The sequence below is a fragment of the Tauraco erythrolophus genome, chromosome 2, assembly GCF_009769465.1.
Source record: "Tauraco erythrolophus isolate bTauEry1 chromosome 2, bTauEry1.pri, whole genome shotgun sequence".
NCBI classification, from domain to species: domain Eukaryota; kingdom Metazoa; phylum Chordata; class Aves; order Musophagiformes; family Musophagidae; genus Tauraco; species Tauraco erythrolophus.
In genome coordinates this window covers 13,317,096-13,337,547 of record NC_141466.1, presented here as the reverse complement: position 1 = coordinate 13,337,547, position 20,452 = coordinate 13,317,096, and the positions used below count along the sequence as shown (strand labels likewise).

At 43.6% G+C, this 20,452-nt stretch overlaps 1 protein-coding gene across 1 annotated transcript; it reads right to left on the bottom strand.

Moving 5' to 3' along the window:
* Window positions 1-1,409: 1,409 nt before the first annotated feature.
* SERINC1 (serine incorporator 1) lies at window positions 1,410-20,096 on the bottom strand. The gene is given in 11 exon segments (XM_086631257.1): window positions 1,410-3,042; window positions 5,741-5,971; window positions 6,089-6,191; window positions 6,194-6,229; window positions 7,358-7,448; window positions 7,604-7,773; window positions 8,671-8,808; window positions 9,002-9,081; window positions 12,363-12,556; window positions 13,917-14,078; window positions 19,972-20,096. Coding segments are annotated over 11 exon segments (1,383 nt in total). The 5' UTR covers window positions 20,011-20,096; the 3' UTR covers window positions 1,410-2,903.
* Between the last annotated feature and the right edge of the window lie 356 nt (window positions 20,097-20,452).

The following is a 20,452-nucleotide window of genomic DNA, read 5'->3' as shown; positions in this document are numbered from 1 at the left end:
AGGATGTGGATTTAATTGCCTGGGTTTTTCATGCCTCAGCAGCTGTGCATGTTGATTGGAAATAGTTTATGTCTCCACACTTCAAGGTTTATTTATAAGCCTCCCAAAACAAGCGTGTAATGCCAGCAAACTGTTTCCCTCAGTACTATAAAAAAAGAATGTTTTCTCCTTTGTTTTCTTACTGAAAATTCCTGCAGAGCACTGTAGCTTCCTTGCAGGGGAGGAGCTCCGCCTCTGCACAAAAGGGGCATTTCCATTGTCACCCTTACCCAAGTCTGCCATGTTTATTCAACTGCCCTTACTGTAGCTGTGTCCCACAGCTGCGTGTCAGAGGGGTTCCTGCACCACCAGGTGAAGGTGCAGCTGACATGCTTGTAACTAAATCACCTCACCCTCAGCTCTCAATTTAACATGGAACAGCAGGGTTAAACATAACTGAAGATAAAAAGCTTCTTCTCTCTCTGCCCCTACAAGCCACAGATGGGAGTTTTTGAGAAGCTCAGTGTGTACCATGTTCCAGTGACAGGGTGTCTGGTTTCAGATGGGAACAGTTAGTTCTTTTGAGCAGCTAGAAGAGCTGTGTTCTGATTTTAGACTGGACTGTTATGAGAAGAATGTTTATAGTGCTCTGATGTTTATAGTTGGCACCAAGACTTCAAGGACTTTTCAGCTTCCCATGTTCTTGACAGTGCGCAGGAGCACACAGGATAGGGGGGAGCATAGCCAGGACAAAGGACCCACAACTCCCCTCACCCTTTGAACTTAGACTGGGATTGAGGGCTAACTGGCCAATGCAGTATTCCATGACATATCATGCCTGGTACAAACATGAGGGTGGATGGGAAAGGGCTTTTGCTCTTCCAGAGCCTGGAAGTTTTTAGCACCTTTTAAACATACTACAGGAAAACACCTTCCACAACTCTGGCCCTGCATTCAATGTTTGCTTTTGTTGTTTTTTTAAAGGCGTAGTGTAGCCACTTGCACAAGAAGCTGAATGCAAAGACACAGCTATCCATCTTCCTAACTCGGTGACAAGTCATTTGTTAGAGGACTCAGGAGCTGCTCCATGAAAACTGGTATTGAGGTGTTTTACCCATAAGCACAGGTGCAATACAGCACAGCAGCAGCTGAGGAAGCAGGAATACAGTTACAAGTGTCAAGTGTGGTCATATTTTCAGAGGTGGATGCACAAGGCACAGAGAGAACTGTTGGAAAACTTCACACGGGGTTACATGTGATCTCCCAAAGAGCCTGGAACTGACTGACTGCCTCACAGGTGTACTTTGCACCACTGGCAGCTGGTACTTCCCAGATAACAAGGGCTATAAAACATCCCTGGAGCAGAAGATGAGAACACAGTATTAAAGCCTACTCTATCCACGTTTGGCAGTAAGTCACTACACAGGACATCTTCATCCAAATTTATTTATTAATAAGGTTAACAACATATTCCAAATTATTACAAGCCTTTACTAACCCTTCCGTTACCATCTCTAGTTTGACTGACGTGTCAGACTTAGGCAGTAAACATCAGTGTTTAGGTGCAGAATTGAAACAAAAGCTTAGAGAACAATTAGCAACAGGAAGTAACGGTATGAACACCACGTAACAGGTCAGCATGACGTCTGCCGAAGGCTCCAGGGTCACTCCCCCTCGGGCTGCACTAGTCTCAAGTTGTAGCAAGTAAGAGAGAGAGAGAGAGAAATATTGCAGCTTCCACACCTCAGTTACAAAGCAGCAAGCACAAAAGCATTTAAGATTTCATTACTGCACAGGAGAACTACACAGTATTTTAATCAAACAGGTTCATGTCTTACCTCATGCCTAGACTTAGGCTTTCCAGGCTCAAGTCCATCTCTGGCAATAGACAACAAGCAAAACACCTGATACCTTAAAAGATTTCAAAATTTAGAGCCTCAAATACATTAAGAAACGCTTTGCTGAAGCCTCAGTTAACAGAAGCCTCCCTTACTTACTGTAACTTCAGTGCTCCTTTCCATCCACTTTTTTTAACCACAATACTCAAATTTCCCTCGAAAGGGCTAACACAGTTTCTACCACTCAGCTCCTTGCAAACTGTGATTGTAGCTTAGCCAAGAAAGAAAGTGGCATACAAAAATCAGCAATAAATTACAGCACAGCTATCCCATTTAAACTACTTTAAAAAAACAATAATAATACATAGATGCACATTGTAAACAAGTGCCTTAAAAACATGCTTCTGAGCATCTGATACCAGGAAGTTTTTCCCCAGAGTGTCCTCTTCGTTGCAATGGGCCAGATCAGACCCGACAGCGCCAAGGAGGACGTCAGCTCCTCCGCAGCTTCAGGTGCAAGTTTCCCCATTTACCATCTGTGCTAAAGGTACTGCTGCGCTTGGCACAGGAAAAGGTCAGGCTGTCAGTGCCAAAACGCTGCAAGACATCCAGGAAACTCCAACATGCAGGATTTTGAGTCTAATGACGCTTACTCAAGACTTACTTTGGAATCAAGGCAACAGGGATCAAAGGCAGCCCCTTCTTCGCTTGCAAAGCCGGATCTAATACTGTTTTGTTACCCTAATTAACACTTGCACTTTTTCTCCTACAACTATTTAATGCAATCGGGGGAAAAAAAAACCCTACTTCCAGAAGGTCTTGATCTTACAGCTAATGCTTCCAAAGCACTCGGCCTAGGAGTAATCCTATGAAAACCACCGTCATAGCAATTGTCACTGAGCTCAGCTAGAAAAAGTCATTTTAGTGATGTGACAAACGACATGATTCAAGGTAACCATGCAGAATAAATCAGGGGATACTACATGGACAGCACACACGTTATTTACAACTGCACTATTCTCTGGAACACTGTTTGCTTCAAGGACAAGGTGCAGCTAGCACAACCGCCCTGGAGAGCAGCACGGCTTAGTCGAAGTCACGGTTTGTGAGAACCAGCGGAGCAACCAGAGTCCACACGTACAGCACGATGCCGATCCAGCTGGAAGATATCTTCACCCAGACAGAGGGCCACTTGCTGGTCATTGTCTCGTAAGAAGAATCCGGACTGTGGAAGAAGGAAAAGAAAAAAGATAACTTGCAGTTTTTGTTTCAGTATGACGGACCTGTGTAGTGAGCCACTCTTCAACACTGTTTTCACAGGAGATCACTTTTCACTTCAGCTCCGCACCTCAAAGGACATCTCTACCCTTCTTCTTCCAGGCAGCTCACACCAAACCGTACAAAACACCATTTGGAAGCTGGTGCCACAGGAAGGTGGAAACCAGTAGCAGCCAAAAAAATATTTAGTAAGAGAAGCTGTCAAGAGGCAGAAACAATTACAAGGAATCTCTAGGCAAATGCGTGGAAAGGCATGAAACACAGTGTTTACAGACACAAATAATGCATTTTGCCTTGTGTGATAGTTTGATGTGTGGGGGGGTGTTCTGGTGGCAGGGGAGGGGATTTGCTCCCTGTGCCACCAGATCTGAGTCCCATCCCCCCCGGGGGAGGTTGAGCCAAGGCGGCGCCTCTGCGAATTGCCCTATTTAAGTTGGGACAAAGGGGCGGGAAAGGGCTTTTTGCTCAGGAGCGAGGAGAGAGCAGGAGGGCGCTGCCCTCGCTCCCGGCTCCCGGCCGAGCGGCGGCCGCTCGGGGGCTGGCGCCAAGTGCTCAAGATGGCGCCGGGGGAGCCGCATGGGGGACTCGGTAAGCGCCTCACTCCCGGGGTGCCCACCGGGCCGAGCTTCCCCAGAGAGGATTAATATCTAAGAGAAGACAACCACAACGACCAGGTCAGCAAAGATGGAGCAGGAGGAGGTGTGCTGGAGCTGAGGCTTCCCTTGCAAATCGGTGTGAGATGGCAGGCGGCCCCCCTGCAGCCAGGGTGTACTCGGCAGAGCAGCGACCCACTTGTGGCCCGTGGAGAAACCCACGTCGGGAAGGAGATGCCTGAGCCCAGGAGAGGTCGTGGAGCAGGGGATGCGTGACCAGGTACTGTTGATAATGGGGCATGGAATGCACGACGAGGTCGTGGAGGCATCTGGAGACCGTGGGACGACCCACGCCGACGCGAGTGGCAGCAGCTCCCTAAGAGGCCGAGACTGGTAAAGCCCGAACTGGTGCGATCCATGGGGAAGGATTGCAATCCTCCGGGCAGAACTTACTTTGGAAAAGTTTGGGGACTTTTTCTTTGTGAGTAGGGGATCCACCGAAGCAAGGGAAAAATGGTGTAAAGACTCCTCCTCCTTTAAGAAAGGAGCGGCAGTGAACAACATGGATGAACTGACCTGTACTCCCCCATTCCCTGTCTCCCTGCGCCGCTGGGGGGAAGGCAGAGCCAGGAACGAAAGGAAAATAGGGGGTGGGGAGGTGTTGTTTTAAGATCGGGCCTTGTTTTCTCTTTTCTCCTCTCAAGTAACCGGTTTCGTTCCCTTGTCTCCTGTTAAGTAACTGTTAATAAATTGTTTTGTTTTTATGAAGAAAGCCTGAGTCATGTTTTGCCCGAGACCATATTTGGTGGGTGCTCCCTTTCGGTTCTTGTCTCGACCCTCAGTCCAAAAAAAAAAACCACGACACCTTGCCAAAAGACAACTCCTAGAAGAACTAATAATCTTGATGTCATATTGACCCAAGCAGCGCTGCAAATCAAATCCACGGCATATTAAAAGTTCCTTTTGAAGGAAACACCTAGTGTCGCTATTTTGATACAAATTGTCCTTTAACAAATCCTAGAGACCATAATTTGTATTTTTAAACTCTGAAGAGCATCTACTCAAGCTGTTAACATAACATGGGAGGATTATTTCATTGTGATGATTTTTTCAGGGAGCAGACAACCTAATTTCCTTCCACCAGACCCTGTCAGACTGGCTGATGTTGGCAGGGATCTCTGAAGGTCATCTGGTCTAACCCCCTTGCTCAAACTGGGACCCTGAGAACACCAGCTAACCAGGACTATGCCCAGACAGCTTTTGAGTATCTCCCAAGAATGGAGACTCCACAACCTCCCTGGGCAACCTGTGCCAGTGCTCAGTCACTCCTTCAATTAAAATGCGTTTCCTACGTTCAGGGGGAACCTCCCATGTTTCAGTCTGTGCCCATTGCCTCTGGTCCTGTCATGGACAAGAGCCTGGCTCTGTCCTCTTTGCACGCTCCCTTCAGGTATTTATGCACATTGGTAAGATCGCCCTGAGCCTTCTCTTCCCTAGGCTGACCAGTCCCAGCTCTCTCAACCTCTCCTCATATAACAGATTCTCCAAGTCCCTTCATCATCCTTGTGGCCCTTTCCTGGACTCTCCAGTGTGTTCATGTCTCCATTGTACTGGGGAGCCCAGGACTGGACGCAACACTTCAGGTGTGGTGTCACTAGTGCTGAGTAGATGGGACTCCTTCAACCTGCTGATACAACATGTCCTATCTCTCCTTCTTCCAGCTCTCTGTACCAGACATGGGCCTGGTGCTTACTTATATTTGGTTGTTACAGAATTTAAGACTCTATCCTGTTCACTTCAGCAGGACATATTTCAGCAGACCAGGGAATCATGAGAATCATCCGAAAATATGATAGGCACTTGTGAACAAGGTTGGCTACTGCGATTTTCAAACACAATTCATTTGATGTAGATCAAGCAGTATACTTCCCTTGAGAAGTCCCATTCAAGACCTACATTCCCCACAGCACACAAGTTATGCTTCCTTGTCCAGCAAAAGACAGCACCCTGTATGCTCATTATTAGCACAACATATTATCAATGGGTAAATACCTGTACCAGTTGGTAAGTGTCATCATGATATACAGCGATGCCAGGAAAAGCATGAAATGAAAGAAGGAGTAACTGTAAGTAACTCCATCCCTCTCATTATCTATGGCTCGGTGAACGTCATCTCCATCATCAAGGGAGCCATCACTCCTGGGCATTCCATCCTCTATCAGTGTAGATTCATCACTGGTCAGCATCAGCTTGTTAACTTGGCTATTGTTGGATGTTCGGATGCTGTATTTGACAGGAAAGGACACGGTATGGTTACCCAAATAAATACAAATCAGTATCTGCCAATGAGAATTAGTAGAAGTTAACAGGATTTTTTTTTTTTTTTTAAAGGAATCTTACCTTGAATAGAGAACACACAGCAAAAACAAAACCAGTCCTACAATTCCTTGTGCATCCCACCACTGAACGACCTGACCCTGGGTGGGAACGGTGGTGCTGTTGAACCAATGATGCTGAGCAAACTTGGGTTACAGCGCCTGTCTGTGGGGAAATCACATCAGAACTTGCATAAAACAAGAACAGAACAAACACTTAGGGGATATTTCCACACTGAAGGCACAGTTAATAGAAAGGAACTTTGTGACTGTGACAGGCTTGAAGTAAAAAAGCCTTGAATCTAATTTTAGCCTACTGAGTCTCTCTAAAGCAGGCAAATGACAGTATGTGGCATAAAAATCTGTCTCTCTGAGCAGAAAAGGATTTTAAACTCATATAAAGACATGCATCAACTGCTTTACTGTTCCATCTCATATAATTAGATGCAACAAAACAAAAATGCTCTGCATATTAAACTTTAGAAACTCTACTGCTAGAAAACAAGTTTGACAAACGTATACTCTGTAGATGGGATGCCAGAGTCACCTCAGAGTTGGAAAAGAATCCTACAAACTAATTTTCATATTATCAATCGTCCCCAACCCACAGCATCCACAGATAACACAGATGAAACAGCTGAAAGTAGTAGATTTTAATTATTTCCCCATAATTACTGCACAAATTAGATATGAGTCATATGTATGCTGATCCACAAAACATTTGTCCATAATTAAGATAAAAGAGTCAGAGACCCAATTAAAAACACCAAAATCAACATGTGGCAGTTTGTTTTAATCACCAGAATTTCTGAATTTAATTAATTAATTAAGGTGGTTTTTTTAAGATGCTCAGCTGTTTTCAGACACAAGAAGCACTGTAAACGTTTATTAATACATTTTTTTATATCCCCAGTTTGGAAAAATACAATCAGTAGCATCTCAGTCACCGGTTTAAGAAACTTGAAACTTGGCAGGGAGATGAACCTTCCAGACACCTTGAAAGAGTTGTGGTAATCTGCACAATCTAAGCTTTAGAATACTGCAATCCTGCCCATAAGTAGATATTCTTCCATACAATACACTAAGATCAAGTGAAAAACACATTACCTTTGGAAGAATTATTTCTTCAGTGTTATTACAGAAAGTTGGGGTGGGAGAACACAAACCAGTAAGTCCTGGCTCTAACCTGCATGCATTATAGTACCCCATTCTAATGCTGCCTTGCAAAATTGTCAAGATAGCATTTACTGGTGAACTGGTTACCCAAAAAGCCAAATACTGCTCCTGCACTTACCTGGTTCATTGGTCATAGCTGACCAAGTCAAATACATGGTGTAAATTGTGATCACAGAAGACTGCAGCAAACCAGATCGTGGCTGAGACTCCTATAGGAAATAGTCACGAAACAGCAAAGTTAGGCAATTAAAAGTCTGGGGTTCAATTATATTAGAGGTTTCTGGGGCTGATAACACAAAAAAAAAAAAAAAAAAAAAAAAAACCACAAAACCAACCCTAAAAGGTAAGAGAATTAAAACCATACCTGAATCTTTGGCAGAATTGACATTACAGAAGCACCAATACACAGCAGCATATTAACACTGATGAAAGTCTTGTTTTCAGAACAACCTTCTGGATGAGTGTAATAAACGTAAAACAAGACAATAGCTACTAGAGACAGCAGATAATTGACAGCTGTAGCTGACAGCAGAGCTGTGAAAGAGACAGAAACAGAGTTAAACTGGTTAATAACGGAGAGCAGTACAACTGAAATAATACTGCATGATTACCAAGTTTTGGATACAGTATGCAATGACAATTAAAGAGCAGCTCTGGGCACTGAAATTTAAAGCAAATAAGTTCTTCTCAATACTCTGAGGTGTTAAAAAGAAAGAACACAATAAATGGGAAGCTTGAAGCCATACATGATACTCCAGTGCTCTAACAGCAACCATGAGCAGCAAGCATGAAGGAACACAGTTGTACTACACACATGTTGACTAAAAGCTTAAAACAGAAACTGAGGAACTATCTCCAAGAGAAGGAAAAACAAAACCTTATTTCCAAATTCCATCTTATTAAAAACATTCAAGAGTGAAGTGGCCACTGCACAAAGACAATCTGTGCTGTCTGCACCTAAATTATCACATCTGAAAGGCTTTATTAAAATTGATCTATCATTTCTCCAGTGAGATGGCTTGTACTCTCCTTCACTATCTTGGCCTTTCACTCAGCATATACCTTTGAAGAACAACAACCGACCAGCAGACAGAATGAAAAAACAAATATTTGAGATGTTTATGCTCAACATGAAACAGAACAGGCTAGTTTGGTTTTAATCAGCACTAAGGTGTAACAAAACCTATGGCTGGAAAAAAAAATAACCAAAAACCTGCAAATGCCACTTCTCTGCTATCATAAACTGACACCCTGCTCTCAGGGTGCTGCCCCTCCCCTGGCTCTTCCTCCCTCCTTATCTGAGCTGACATTAAAAGGACAGCAAGACAGCAGAGCTGAACACTACACCATCCTGCACTCTGAGCATGCACTACAGTGAATAACTATTTAACACACTGAAATTTAAAACTTGACTGCAGTACGGTCCTTTACCTGCATACCAACATCTTGAGTTTCCTTCCTCCATTTTTTCCACCCAAGATTCATTCCAGGAGTGGGCAAAGTCAATAAGCAAGACCAGCTGAATAAGAATAAAGCAGAATGCTCCAGCCATACCTACATAAAACCACACTGAAAGAGAAATAAAACAAAACCAGTTCAGAACCATAGATAATTTACCACCCTGTCTTAATGTCCCTAAACACAGAAAAGCACTGCAGTTACACAGCTACAATTAAAACTCTGAGACACCAGCATGCACTTAGTTTGTTTTAAAACCAGTTATGATTGCACCATGATACACTGGAAGACAATATTCCCTTACCAGTTGTAAATGGTCCCTCTGGTATGAAGAAAGCTCCAACACTAATTGCAAGTGCTGTTGCAAATTTGAAGAACCAGAATCTAAAGGGAAATTATAAAAAAAAAAAGTCAGGCAACTGCTGAAGTCTGATCTAATTCACAAAAATGTGAAAGTATGCAAAATACACATCCTTAAGAGCTTTTTTTCATTCACTCATTCTTAACTTACTTCAAAAGAAGTAGGATAAAATCTGATTTTATCTGTCCAAGATTTTTGTTATCCAGAAAACTATGCTTAAGCTGTGCTAGACTGATACAGAGTTTGACATATGTCCCAGAGAGATCTCACTCACGTATTACAAATGAAGCCAGGGCGGAATGTAATTGCAAGTTGGTTTGTTTTGTGTTTGATGAGGGTTTTTTTGGCTTTTTTTTTTTGTTGGTTTGGTGTTTGTTTTTTTTTTAAGAAGGTTTTTAACTGGAGCAGTGAGATTACTAAACTGCCTGTATATCAGAAAAACAGGTTTAAAAAAATCCCTACCTGATTTTAATATCTAAACCAAAAAGGTAGATGATCTGGTTGCTGCCTACAATGACAGAAAACATCATGCTGGAGTTCCCTATCAGTCTTGACTAATTTCCTTCAAGAGAGAGATGGGAAAAATTACTAATTCACTGCAATATAGAAAAGTGACTACACTCGGTTTGAAAGCTGAATTAACTTCTAACACTTACGGTGTAATACATACCCCACTAAAGCTAGTTTTGAATCCACGTGTGAAATTTTTATATTTTTTAAAAAAAATCAATGTCATTCCCAATTACAGAAATAAGAACAGGTTCAAGTTTGTATAAATTTCATCTCTAACTCCAGACTTTAAGGTACCCTAACATTCTACTCATACAACGTGCACAAAAATACTCATCTGAAACAACACCTACAGCTGCTACGCATTCTGTGTGTGCTGGGTTTATGCAGTGGGCTTTCGGCAGCAGGGCAGGGGCTTCAGAGACAGCCCCTGTAAGGAGATGCAAGAACCTTACCTGGCTCCAAAATCAGTCAGACCACCTCTGGCCAGGTTGGAACCCCCCACACCTCTGACCAGGGCTGAGCCGATCAGTGCCTCTGCGAATGCCCGATTTAAGAAGGGGACAAAGGAGCCCGAACTGGGCTGGACCTACAGTGAAGAGCAGGGAGTGGTGGGGGGCTGGCCCCCTAGCCTCCCAGGCAGGCAGCTGCCCATGCTCGGCTATTGCAACGTGACTGGAAATGGCCGCGGCAGTGGAGCTTGGAGAGCTCCGAAGTGCCCATTCCCAAGGCACCCACTGGGCAGAGTTCATCCTGCCGGGAGTGCCAAGGTTCGTGGGGCCATTTGGGCCCAGTACAGCTGCAGCAGAGAGAGGACTGAGATCTGAGAGAAACGGCCACACAGACACCAATGTCAGTGGAGATGGAGCGGGAGGAGGTGTGCTGGAGCTGAGATTCCCTGCAGCCCGTGGTGAGATGGCAGCGGCCCCCCTGCCACCCATGGAAATTAGCGGAGGAGCAGAGAAGGAAAGCAGTAGTGAGCAGCTGCATGGTGGCTTAGCTGCTGGCTGGGCTAAACCATGACACTGTGCAAGCCAGCAACAAGCCTGTGAATACATTATAACTGATTTTTTTCTATTATTATTAACATGAGACAAAAAACCATTCTCACCACTGCTACAAAAGCAAAGGCAAACGTTGGCACTGGACCACATTACTGGGCTTAACTTGAATGCAAGTATGAAAAAGTTAGTACACATGCATGGGAAACCTAATACTCTGACTATTTCAACTCACTGACAGATAACATTGCAAAGTATTACTGAAAACACACACAATTTCAAAAATCAAAAGCCATTTTTCATAAAGTCACCTGCAATGTACACTATTGAGGCAACTAGTTATCACGGAAGTGTTGGAAGTAACATTATTAAATATTTTACCAGTAACAGTTAATGAGTATCATTTTTCTTTTTATCCTAGTGCTGACACTAGATTGGCTAAGAAGAGTAAACTGCTGTAAGTTGCATAAACACTACCAGAATTTGTACTGGAGAGCACGACACCAGATAAGGGTAGCAAGAAGATCTCAAACACAAGAAGCCATTTTAGGTAAAAAATTCCTCATCAAGTAAAAGGTGCCTTTTATTGTAAAAAAAAAAAACAACCAAAACAAAACAAAAAAAACCACCCCACCACAAAAGGAAAAAAAAAAAACCCACAAAGTGTTGATACAGAATGCACCTGAATCATGATGTTCTTGCTTGTTACAAGTGCTCTGCTGAACACAGCAGGGCAGAGGGAAAGGCTGAACGGAGTTACTGCTGCTAACGCACCTTAACACTGCACCTCGTCTCTTTCTCTTCAGACCAAAACAGATCAAAGAAGTAAACAAAGCAATATTCTGCTCACTCTTCATTATTTTCTTTTCCCTACAGAAATAATTTGAAGATTTTTCCCATTTTATGCTAGAACTGTTTAATCTTATTATACTGAATATGAAATAAAATTACTTCATTTTTATAGCTTAGGTGTTCATAGCTTCCGTTTAACAAAACCATTTTGAAGTAGTCGTCTAAACAATCACTGTGAGGACCAAGACTAGGCACCATAAATGGTTTTAAGCTTTTTGGTGCCATGCCCTATTGTAAATATTTACATCTCCTTGGTTCAAGAAGCTACATCACACATAGGCTGAGCCTGGATGAAAACTACCACTTGTGTCAACCCGCAAGCTGAAATTCCACTCTTCTCTTCCATCTGATAATCCTAATTATAATGAAATACAAAATAAAATTTACTGGGAAGCTCAGAAACTAAATACATAACTCACTCTTGTTTATGCAGGGGAGAAAAGGTATGTTATATATCTACATATAACTGTTATAATCTTTAAAATAAAACTGTTCTGAAAAGAGCAAGCCCTTACACTTCTCTTCATTTTCATGTTTGTAATTCCTAGAGGACAGATGACACTTTTTAATCTTTCTATTTATTGAAAAGATTTCAGTGGAATGAAACTTAGTACCACTACTCAACTCTGAATTTCGTCACCTTTGGACAAAGCAGAATCTCTAACCTTGGGGCACCTCCGGACAGATTATCCATTGTAATAGTTCAGGCTCTGGAAAGCGATAGCCACGTGTATCTTTTCCTCTTAAAAAAAATAATTTGCCATGTCTAAGAACTCTAATTTGAATGCCCTCTACTGCAACAACACTCCTCTAGCTACTATGAATCCTTTGTTCGTGGAACAGTAAATTTGACCAGCATGCTCAGCCACAGGCTTTTTTCCACAGCTGCAGTGTCTCAAATGCACACACCACCCATTTCAGTTCTCATTTCTGTATCTTACCCATTGTGCACCGCTGCTCTTGGGTCGTTGCTACTCTTCACTTTGATCATCAGCAAGGAGAAGAGAAGGAAGAACATGGCCATACCAAAGCACACACGGTACACGGCTTTGTACCCAACCAGTACATCGCAATTCACGTGGCCGTGCACGCCAGGAATAGTTGTTCCCATCCCTCCATCACAAAATCCAGGAATCTGTGATAAATACAAGATACTTAAGTGATCTGTAAAAGGCCTCCTGCGAGTAAATACATTAGTCATTTATTAATACACAATTAATATTGTAGCAACGCAACTATTAACATTGCTAGAAAACATCATACTGAAGGGCTGTATTGTTAGTCCAGTCCAATCAAAACATTAAACGCATTCAAGGAAAAAAAAATCCCACACAGGCAAATTCTAAACAAAACCAAAGTATAATTAACAGCGGAGGGTTTTTCGTTATTAGCAATTTCAGAACTTCTCAAAGAAATGCAGTTTCACTTGTTGATCTGAATCAGGAGGTAAATAAAAGATCTCGGATTTGGTAAATTTGCCTTGGCAGTTACTATCAGGCTCGTGCCATAGCCAGGAGAAGGCAGCCTGCCTACATCTCTTTAAAATAGAAACAGCCTCCCCCCAAAAAGTAACATCGCCATCAATTAGAAGTATCTGTAAATTCCATACAGAACAGCTGAGAACATCCTTTCCAGTCACCACCAGGACACAAGCAACACCTTTCTGAAGTCAAATCATACTCCAGAAGGCTGCAATTTTCTTTCCTAGGTGACTAACATGGCTCTCACTGAAGCTCTAATGTGGTTACTACCCACACTGAAATAAATATTTACAGATTAATCTTTTGGAGGAAAGAAAATCAAAAGCATGCCTAACAGAAGTCACTATCTACTAGAAAAAAAACTAAAGACAGCAAAACGAAGGCTAGCAGAACCAAAGCACATGCTACCCAAGTTAGTGAACCTGTAAGACCTCCCATAACTCAAATTATCACTCTATAATTTTACATGCATTATCGTATCTTCATCTAACTAACAAACTGTAAAATCCTACAAGCATTTCCTAATTTCCTTAGTGAAATATGCTCTCACTAGTGAAAAATACTTTTGTTATGCATTTTCAGACTTTAAACTTGAGTTTTAAGTAGCACAGCACAATGAAACTAGAAGGCATCTCAGATTGTGGTTATTTTTTTGGTTTATTAACAACAATCAAAATCAATTAAGTGCCACAAATACAGCATCTCAAGAACATATAATTTAAAGCTTCACATAGATAATTACATTTTCTTGTTTGATACAAGATTTAATTTTTTCTGCTCTGAGCTATTAAAGAAGAGATGCAACTTTACTTCTAAATAGTGCTTTTCATCTACGCTGTGATTGTCCCATGAGTTCTTTGTTTATCTGATCTACAATCAAATTAATGGTGACTGTGAACCAGAGACGGCAGCACAATTACATATCTCTAAATAAAAACCAGGCTTTCAAGCTGTCATTTACAATTATTTGTGACATTTGTTCTACCAAATATGTTAGCAAAGAAGTAACCTGACCTTCTTCAGCTGTTCTTCCATGCCTGGTATTAGCATCACGCAGGCGACACTCACGCCAAGAAGTAAAAAGAACGCGTAAATCAGCCGCGTTATGGTAGAGTTGTTTCCACTGGGGCAGCATCGGCAGAGCAGGCACGGGGCACTTCCACATAAGCACGGTATCTGACAGAGAGACAGAACATAAAGCAAACTCTTTAACAAGTTTTTCAACATTTAATGAGGCTGTGTCAATCACCAAAGTTATGATGGCAAGTGACTCACCCTACGCATCTCATCACTAGTGCAGACAAGTCCCTGCAGCACGTTACGGAGCTCCCTAACAACCCTGGCAGAGCTTCCTAACGCACTGCTGTACGCTGAAACTAGCGCCGTGTCAAAAGTCATCACTCGTGCATTCAGAGGAAATAGAGACTGGATTCAGGCTCATTTGTTCTCCTGAATTTTACTTCACTTCAGCTAAACGAGACGCAAAGATTTGCTTTTAGTTAACAACTACATCCCCCTGCCACAGCTGCAGAGATTAAACACACCATGGGAAAAAAATCTGAGCACAACTGCCATCTAGGTACACTTCCAGCACCTGGCAGAGCTGGGCCACAATCCTCACTGGGGCTATAAGCATTACTGGAGCACAAACAATAGGTATAATAGCCTAAGGCTCAGGCTGCAAATTATTGCGTATTTAGCAGCTACATAATTCTGTCAGCTGGCAAAATTAACTTACGCAATGTAAAAGTTACAAATGGCAGGAACAAAGCAAACACACGATACACGTATCGTCACTGCTCCCAGATATCAACAGCAGAAGTGGTCAGGAATGCTGCACAGTTGTAATGCTATAATGGGAAAGAAACAGGACAAAAATTTACCTGCGTTTAACTCCTCAAGAGAAAACTGCGGGAAGAAGGAAAGGGAGGAGACAGTGCTATTTCACCAGTGGGGGGAGCGGGAAACATACTTCACCCCTTGACAATTTTCTGCCACTTGCTGAGTGACAATTCAGGAAGCAAAAGGAGGACAAGGTTCCACAAGTAAACATAAGCCAGAAGAGAAACGGTACAATCAAAATCTTTCAGTTTGTTGTGTTTTTTTTTTTTTTTTAATTTACAAAATAAATTCTTGCCTGGAAGACACGGAAATCCCAGTGAGCAGTTAACAGCTGAGTTTTGGAGGCCACACATTCTTCAGGGAAGGTGAAGTTACCACGTGCTGCCTACCTGAGCTAGGTCAGACTGACGAGCCTACGAAGATGCACGGCCGTCACACCCCGCGCCTGCCCCGCGCACACACAGGCAGGGCCACCTCCGCCACGCGACGGACGCCACAGGAGTTGATCACTGCACCAAAGACGCCCCTGTCAGCCACACAAGAACATGACCAGCAGCACCGCCACATGACCCAGTATGACGGCATGCAAAGAGATGTTAAAATTTCATCATGTGACAAACAAAAACACCAGTCTGCTGCCACCGGAAAAGCCCCGGGGCTCGCAGGGAAGAGCGGACAGACTGGCACAAGGCTCTCCTCTCGGCAGCCTTCTGAGAAGCCCTCAGGAAAAGGCACAGATTCTCTGTTCTTACAGGTTCAACCAGACCTATACACTGGACCTACAAACTGGGTCTCCTAAATAATTTCCCTGGTACTCTTTTTGTACTTGTGTTCCCCTCCAAGGATGGAGGAGCCAAGAATTTTCACTCTGATATGCTACAGAATCATTTTTAAATTAGCAAACTTCACTATTAAATTTGCCTTGCTAAAAAAAAAAACGTGAAAACTAGGTACATTTTCACTATAACTATTTCAGCCTGTAGAAGACATCATATTGCCATTTTTCACCTCCCTCACTCAGCATCATTGCAGCACAAATAATATGAAATTGCCAATTCTGGAAGAGGCTTCACCTTGAGATAAGAAAAATTTTTTACAGTGCGAACAATCAATCACTGGAACAACATCCTCAGGGAGGTGGCAGAGTCACCATCACTGAAGGTTTTCAAGACACGACTGGGCAGGGTGCTAGATAATCTCATTTAGGCTCCCTTTCCCACATAAGTCTGGACTAGACGTTCTTCCGAGGTCCCTTCCAACCTATGTCTGCAAGGAACTGCATCAGGGGCATCTTTGCTTAGTAAGCAGGAAATATATGGCAAATATTGACTTAGGATGTACCAGGATTTTATGCTAACAAGTATTCCCTATTTCCTCCCCACACAAAATAACCTTTCTAGTGAATAATATTTCTATTCTTGCTCAAAAATATACTTTCTGGAGCTAATTCTGTCTGCATTAGTATTTTTCAAGATATGACTGCATAAAAGGTTGAATTTGGCAGAGCAGGACAACAGCTTCTCATCTGCTAGAGAAAACTTGGTGCAAGGACTATCTAGCATAAAAGTAATTTTTCTAGAGAATCCTTGTGTTAAACTGCTTGTTAAATGCCTAAGTAATTCAAGCAGCTTCCTCCTGAGTGCGTCATGGGGAACACAGAGGAATGCATGGATCCTGGATGTTTCTACAGAGGAGAGGCTCGCAGTACCTGAAATAAGATGACTGTCTCCACCTCGCTCGGAAACAACGCGCCCTACCAAGGCAATATTAACTCATTCAAGTGTCTGACTCCAACACCAACTTTAAAAACATTTTGCCTCCCAACACCTCATCCTCTCAAGCTGTGATCATGCACATCTCCAAGTAAGAGACGCCTATTGATAACCAATACTATTTATACAAGTTAGCCGCTTCTGCAATGAATCCATTGCTTCACAGTTCCTCCTTCTTCTGGCAAGACAGAATAAAGTCTGTACCATTCCAATAAAACAGTATTATCCTGTTGGCGAAAACACTTCCAAAAAGTAACAGACTTCAAAAAGAACAGAGACTAAAGTGCTTTTGGCCCAAGGAATTGAGTTTTCAGCAGAGAAGACAAGGATAGTTGGTGTAACTTTATTTCTTCCTAAATTCAGAGCACGGCTCCTACAAAAATACTACAATACAAACAGTAATACTCCCACACAGATCGAAGTTAATATTAAACTTCCCAGGTGAAAGCCCAGTTTAGTCACAGATGTAGACAAAGCATTACTCTGCCATTAGTTTAGAGCTCGTTTATGTAAGGAAACTCAGACAACAGCTACCAAGTCATGACTGCATAAACCTATTGCCACCCAGCAATTTTCAGACCTACCAACCAACTACACATTTTAGAGAAAAATCAGCAGCTTGGTGGGGTTCACCGAGGCAAAATAAGAAAAGATGACCCACACACCTATTCTGGAAGCAGCCCACTGGGTAGACAAGTTAATTTGTACCTGCTAAACCAGCCACTTCACTCTCTAGGGCAGCAGAAATTGCAGGAGGAACACATAACAAGATGAATACTGCAGGAGAGAGGAGAGAGAAACCCAAAAAAACCCCACTGAAAGTCAAGTGTTATAGCCCCTGATGCACACAGAACAAGTTTCTAATATCAAGCGTAATCTTCTTACTGGGGTAATGGCTAAATGATTATATACTGAATTAAGTATTTGCAAAATACTCAGCACCCTCGCTGGGCCTAGTCAGGTTTTAGCTACATCATCCCTACTCAAATGCTTAAATGAGCTGATTCAATCAAGATCTTTGCCATGATAAGAGAATATTAAAGCAAGCAGAAGAGCAGCTGAGCTATTTCAAGAGAACAACACAATAGAGGCAAGACTCAGCAGAGAGAAGACAGCACTGCCTGACCGATCTAGGTCATCGGGATCAGAAGACTTCTGGTGAGACGACAGTACTCTTCATGCCTTTCCCCCATCCCACCCCTCATCTCCCCTCTTAAAAAACAGTGAACTGAAACACTGCCTGATCAGCGCACAGTAGGGCAGAGCCACCACAGAAAAAATCCAGCAGCAATGGAGGTGAGAGGCCGGATGCCGAGGTCAGTTACCCAGTGCAGCTCTGCACGGCAAAACTCGCAGCCTTGCGGAGAAGCTACGCAGCCAAAGCATCTTCCCAGACAAAAGGAAGCAGCTTATCCCGGCCACAGATAGCTGGGATCTCTGCTACATCTGGTCCTCCTGCTACCTCACGCTCACAGTTTCTCCTTCTGAGCCACAAACGGTGTTTATACTGACATATCCTCAGACACCAGCGCAGACAGATTTCTCTTGTAAGAACTATCACATAGACTTGAAGTGCTGATTGGCTGTGGTTTTAATGTGGAAAGAAAAACAACACTTTAAAGCATCAGGGGAAAAAAAAAATATCAGACACAAAAAAAACCCAACCAGCCAAAAAAAAAGTTAAAATAATAAAAATAATAATATAAATAAAATAATAAAATATATAATAATGAATAAATAAAAGATCATAAATAAATAAAACAAAAAAAAAAAAACAGCCAGCCAAAAAAAAAGTTTATTTGTTTGGGTACTTCAAAGGAAGGCATGGGGATCAGCTGCCCACGGTAAATCTGACTTAATCAAGATCACACGCTCATGTAAATCATTTTATCTAAAAGACATTAGCTGAATTTCTCTGTACAGAAACAAACACTCAAACCCAAGAGCAAATATACAGGGATTCTTCACGGCTACAAACACCACTCAGTTATCAGAAAGGCTCTTTATGCACTTGAAAATGCAATATATATTAACTCAAGTATTTGAATTAAAAAAATCTAGTTACACTATCGCTAGTATTTCACAATAATTAAAAACGTTAAGTTAACTATATTCAGCTAGTAATTAAAGCCTAACTGGCTAATCCATTAAGTAGTGTTTAAAATGTTAATTAAAGCAAAATGAACACTGCCAGTAGTTCATTAACAAGATATTATCAGTGGTCTAGGTTCTTATTTAAATAATATCAGCCTGGAAGCTCAGCTCATACAGAGCTACCAATTCTGTGATCATTTCATAGAATTGTAGAGGAAATTAAGGAGTTAAGTATCATCTCTAATAAAATATCACTCTGTACTAGGGGAACCGAAGTTGATATATTTTGCTAGCACAAAAAACAGGAGCTTGAATCAATATAAGGTTTTGCTAGACCACTAAACTGTGTGAGTGAACTGTATGTAATTCATTTAATCCAGTATGGTCTGATAATTATTGCATGGAATATTCAGGTTTTCACAATCACACTGACATTTTTAACCCAAATGTCTAAAAAGTCACAATCCCCCTGACTATCTATTCACATAGGGACTAGATTTGGAAACATATCACTTAAGAATAAGACAGCAACGCCTCAGCTGAAAAAAGGACTGCCATACAGGATCTCTACCGACTTCTTTGCTTTTATGCAGAGTGCTACCAGTTTTAAAACCACCTCGAACTATCGTTTCCTTATCAAGAAAAGTCACCTGACAATGCTCGGCATGGTGGTGACAACATGGCCACAAACCACCGCGCAATGAGAAAACCATGTCTCGGTCAGACAAAGATGCTACAGAGGGTGGAGCTGCTCAAGACAAAGCCGTAAGAAAGAGGAATTAAATGTCATGATTAGGGTCTGGGAAACACGCGAGTTTTACTTTTTCCCGCAAGAAACGCCGAACTTCACACGCATTTAATCAGATTTTGCCTCCTTTACAGATTTTGGGAGGGGGAATGTCCGCGGACACAGTAACACCTCCCACGCAGTAACACGGATTACGCAGCGACCAGCTGCGCGACAAGCCGGCCGGCCCGAACAAGGACGCAGCCCCCCATCGCCCCTGCGAAAGGGCTGCGGCGGATCCCTGGAGATCCCGAGAAGCCCGAGAAGGGGATGACCGCGGGGGCGCGCCCCAGCGCCCGCCTCCCTCAGAGCCCTGCCCCGAGGAGCGGGGGCAGCGGCCGCCCGGGGCGGAGAAAGCCCGGGCTGTAGCGTGGCAGGAGGCCCGCACCCCCCGCGCGAGGAGGCGGGAAGGCAGCGCAGCGCCGCAGAAACCCTCGGCCCTGCGAGACAAAGGCCCGCGGGGCGGACGGGCGAGGCCCGGAGAGAGGCAGCGCCAGCTGCCGGCCCCGCTCAAGGCCTGCGACAGGCGAGGAAGGGCAGGGAACCGCCGCGCCCGCCCGCCCCGCCACCTTACCCAGCTCGCCATGGAGCAGAGACCCAGGACGCCGCCCATGTCGGCGGCGGGCTCCGGCTCCGCGAAGATGGAAGCGCGGCGGCAGCGGCGAGCCCTCGGCGGGGTGTTTACTGCTCCCAGCGGCACTTCCGGCTGCTCGGACGGCAGCGGTACGTCACTTCCGGAGGGCGGAGAGGGCTCGGCGGGGTTCCCGCCGCCAGCGCTGCCCGGGAATGCGCGATCGGGGTCGTGGTCCCTGAGCTTGTGTGTGGGAGAGGCGCCGGTCTGCCCGCAGCGGCCCGGCTGCCTGTGTCGCCATGGCGGTCTGGTCACCTCTCCCGGTGTGTTACAAGGGAATAAAGTGTTCAGAGTTGGGCTGCGGTGCTTCCTTCCCTTCCCACGCGTAAACCAGGGAGTGCCAGGAAGGCAGGGAAGATGTTGCCGGGAGCGATGGGCCAGCCTCCCTCCGGCAGCTGCTGGTGCTCGCTCTGCTTTTCCCAGC